Raw genomic sequence first — 4078 nt, 5'->3', positions numbered from 1 at the left:
ATATGTAAGGTAAAATTCCTATATATTTTTGTCTCAATGACCGTCTAAAATTTCCTAAAAATCACTCAAAAAGTCCCCAAAAATAAAATAGACTTATAGAGAGTCTCCCCGAATCTCTTACAAAAAAATTCTCTCAATGTCTCTAAAAATCCCAATTGACTAACCCCCTGTTAGATTATGTTATCTGTTTTTCTTATTGAAACCTCTTTTTCCTTCTTTTCCTCCAATGATTATTTGAAACCATAGAGTGCCTAAAAAAATTAATTTTGCATCATTCCTTTGAAGAGTCTTCATTTGCAAAAAAATAATATAGAATTACTCCTATCCGCATAGTTAATATGGAAAGAACGTAATGATCGAGTTTTCTCTGAAAAAACATGATCGCTCTGAAACGTAAAGCAAATTTTCTTGGACTAAGTTGTTCCAGTTCGGGACCTAAATAGATTAAACTTTAATGTTTGGGTTTTGTAGTCGAAGGTTGGAACTCCTTATATGTTTGCTACCTACCCATAATACCATGATTAATGTGGCTTCTCTTTTCACAAAATTGGTTAAAAAGATCAAAATCAACAATTCCTGAATGAAAAAGACTTGTAAAATTTGATATTGTTTAAATGGACGAGAATGTAAAAATAGCCAGGATGTAACCAGTTTCATCCTACCCATTTTTAAATACTTTTTCTTATTTTAAATTTACATCAGGATGCATCCAGTTTCATCCTCGCTCCTTTTTAAGTTTAAGCCTGGATGAATCCAGTTTCATTCTTGTTATTTTTTTGGTGTCCATTTCATCCATATTAATTTTTACTCGTCCATTAGAACAATGTTTTGAAAATATTTGGACAAATGACCCATTTTCCGTTCTCTTTTTTGTGGAAGGTATCACCTGCTGTATTATTTGGTCAAGTACTTCCATTGGAAGTTAGAGTATCTGCTCTAAAGTTTGCTCATCTCCGGAGAAACTTTACTCGCTTTTAAAAAAGAACGTAATCCGTAGTTGTTCTCGACAAGTTTCCACCTGATTGGAATTTCTTGATAGGATGAGCAACCAATGTCTTATGAGTTATGACACATTTGGCATTTGAGTATGTCACGCAATAAAATTAAAGGACAGATCGAGGGAGGAAACGCGAAGAAGAGGGAATTAGGAAACACGTAGCATGCATTGGAGTAGTACCCGGACCGAAAATAAAGCTCTCACCTCTAAATTGCTTTCCTCTTCCTCTGCTGCTTTTTGCCCAAAGGAGATGAAAAATCCTAAAACTCTCTCTCTACCCTTCTTCCCTTTTGTTGGTCCCACTTCATCCCCGTTTCTGTCTCGTGGGTCCCATAGAGTCTCTCCACCGTCACCCTTCCGGCCACACAAACTCTTCTCTTTCTCTCCAAAATCACAATTTCATTTCTTGAGGTCTCTCCTCTGTAATTCAAATTTTTCTGATCCTTTGCCCTCTAAATTCTCTTTCTCATACATGTTTTCTCTCCTGCAATAACTTTCTGTTCCTCCTCCCCATTTTCTTCCACCTCACTTTTCATTAAGAAAACAATACAAACAGAGGAATCCATAGAGAAACTCTTTATACATCTCTCGATATTTCTCTCCTTCTTCTCTCATATTTTTCATACTTAGAAAGAGAGAAAGAGGAGAGAAATCATCTTTGGTCCTCAATCCTAAACAATCTAAAATCAAAAGCTAATAACAAAAGGGTGATTGAAACATTATTGTATGTGAAAAAGGAAAAGAAAAAAGGTAAATGATGACAAACAACAAACATAGTAACTCAACGGCATTGAGCGATGATGCATCATCTGGTGGTGGCAGTGGTGGTGTTGCATTAAAGAAAGGGCCATGGACCGCCACAGAGGATTCCATTTTGATAGAATATGTAAATAAACATGGAGAAGGCAATTGGAATGCTGTTCAGAAGAATTCAGGTTTGTCTAGATGTGGTAAGAGTTGTAGGCTTCGTTGGGCTAATCATTTAAGACCTAATTTAAAGAAAGGATCTTTTACACCTGATGAAGAACGTCTCATTCTTGAACTTCACTCTAAACTTGGCAATAAATGGGCCCGTATGGCTGCACAGGTGGGTTTGCATTTACTTATTTAATCATTACCGTTCTACGTGATGATCAATCTTTTTGAATTGTATTTGTTTCCCCTGTTTCATGATCAAATTATGTTTGGTTCATGTAGTTACCAGGAAGAACAGATAATGAGATAAAGAATTACTGGAACACGAGAGTTAAGCGACGGCAACGAGCCGGGTTACCACTACATCCGAATGATATCCATAAACAAGGGACAGCGACGTTCCACCATAGCCAATCTTATCTCTCACAACCTCCTCACAACTTATCAAATTTCTCTTCATCTCAGCAACAAAAACAGAATTTTGGGACTCCACTATCGGTTTTTGAACCTATGAATCTTTCATCAGCTACATCTTATCCTGCTCAGCAGAATACTCATTTTATATCAACACCCGTTAATGGTTTCAAGCATTTTAGAGGTGACAACTATGGTTTCTCTCATTCTTATTCTAATAATTCGACGTCTTTGTTTAATCAGAATTTATCTAGTCAATTGTTACCACCTCCTTCAATTCAGTTCAACCTTGGGAATTATGATCTTAATCAACAACAAACTATTATGCAAAACCAATACGATTCCACGAGAACATCGGCTCCAGATTTCTCCACGAAATTAGAGCTCCCTTCAAACCAATTGTCACAACCAGCCTCGGATGCTGAATATCAGATTAACGATAGTTTGTCAATACGAAGCAATAGTGGATTATTAGATGCATTGATTCAAGAAGCCCAGGCTATGGGTAATGGGGAGGATATGAAAAGAGAAGGATTGTCGTCTGAGCAAGAAGATAAATGCAGGAATCATGATGATGCATTAGTTGGAGATGCTCCAAGTAGTAATGGTACACCCCCATTAGGATCGGTAGGAGGACAAGATTGGAATGATTCTAGCCCTAACCATTCATCTGTCGGTAAGTATATACTTCGGTTTCTTGTTTATGATTTACAAATTCTTACTTAATTTTAGCTTACACCACATTTGCTTATATTTGCCATTCGTCACATTAGTTATTACACAAGTCTGTCTTTTAAACACGTACCATATTATTTAACACTCAAGTGCGGGATTCATAATTAACTTCCATCAATGATAAACTTTCAGGAGAAAAGAGAAAACAACCAACAGATATAGAGCTAAATTCAGCAGTTGAAGAAGACGATGATTTGTCGAATCTTCTAGATATAATTCCATCAGCAATGTTAGTTTCAGACTTCTATAATGATGGTGGTGAGATTTCAAATGGACAGTCATCAGGAGTAACAGATGAAGATACCGGCTTAGATATGCAGCAGTTACCTTCGTCCATAAACACGACGACCACAAACACCACCAACACAACGACAACCAACACCACCATGTCTATGAGCCATGACTGGACTACTGGTGATTGGAACAACTTGCCTGAAATGTGTTAAGGATGAATATATCTCTTCATTATGGGCATTATGTGATTTTATCGGTGGGCTTATAAGCACTGAACTGTTGAAGCTTTTTTTGTTGGTTTGTTAAGTTTATACTTGTGACAGCTGTTTCTTTATAAACATATTTGGACAGATAATATATATGGTTCTGCATTTAGCAAATTAGCTCAACATGGCTAGTGCTAGAATACTCAAATGGCAACTCGGGATTGTGCAGTACGATTAATCCTTGATAATACTAATTACAGAAGTTTAATTATATATATATCAATCTAAATTTGGTCGGCTAGAATTTGTCAATTCATTTACCATACATGATCAAACACATCATAAGCTCACACCCACAATTTTGCTCCGGAATCTCGCCCTTTATTTTGGTGGCAGAATCTCGCCTAGTTTAGTTGTCTTGATGCTATCCTTAGCTTTTCTAATTTTGGAAAGTAGCACAAGAAAAATTCAGAAAAGCTATTTAAGGCTTTTTGAGCTGGATATTTATGTTTCTAAAATGGTGTTTACTAGTTTTGAGTTCTCAATTATTAGCTAAACTAGAGAACTTTTTTTTTAA

General features: G+C 36.2%; 1 protein-coding gene across 1 annotated transcript; it reads left to right on the top strand.

Moving 5' to 3' along the window:
- The first annotated feature begins 1275 nt into the window (after positions 1-1275).
- Positions 1276-3684, top strand: LOC113305183 (transcription factor MYB97-like). Its single transcript, XM_026554274.1, has 3 exons — positions 1276-2084; positions 2195-3002; positions 3194-3684. The coding sequence occupies exons 1-3, from the start codon at positions 1752-1754 to the stop codon at positions 3505-3507; spliced, it is 1455 nt and encodes a 484-aa protein (XP_026410059.1). The 5' UTR covers positions 1276-1751; the 3' UTR covers positions 3508-3684.
- The last annotated feature ends 394 nt before the right edge of the window (positions 3685-4078 follow it).

Source organism: Papaver somniferum, chromosome 1, assembly GCF_003573695.1.
Source record: "Papaver somniferum cultivar HN1 chromosome 1, ASM357369v1, whole genome shotgun sequence".
Lineage (NCBI taxonomy): Eukaryota > Viridiplantae > Streptophyta > Magnoliopsida > Ranunculales > Papaveraceae > Papaver > Papaver somniferum.
This window is presented reverse-complemented; position numbering and strand designations above follow the sequence as displayed.

Excerpts from the sequence above, each read along its gene's own strand:
- LOC113305183 (XM_026554274.1), top strand. The coding sequence starts at position 1,752 with ATGATGACAAACAACAAACATAGTAACTCAACGGCATTGAGCGATGAT. Across the intron at positions 2,085-2,194 it reads GGGCCCGTATGGCTGCACAG|TTACCAGGAAGAACAGATAA; the intron begins GTGGGTTTGCAT and ends TGGTTCATGTAG. Across the intron at positions 3,003-3,193 it reads CCCTAACCATTCATCTGTCG|GAGAAAAGAGAAAACAACCA; the intron begins GTAAGTATATAC and ends ATAAACTTTCAG.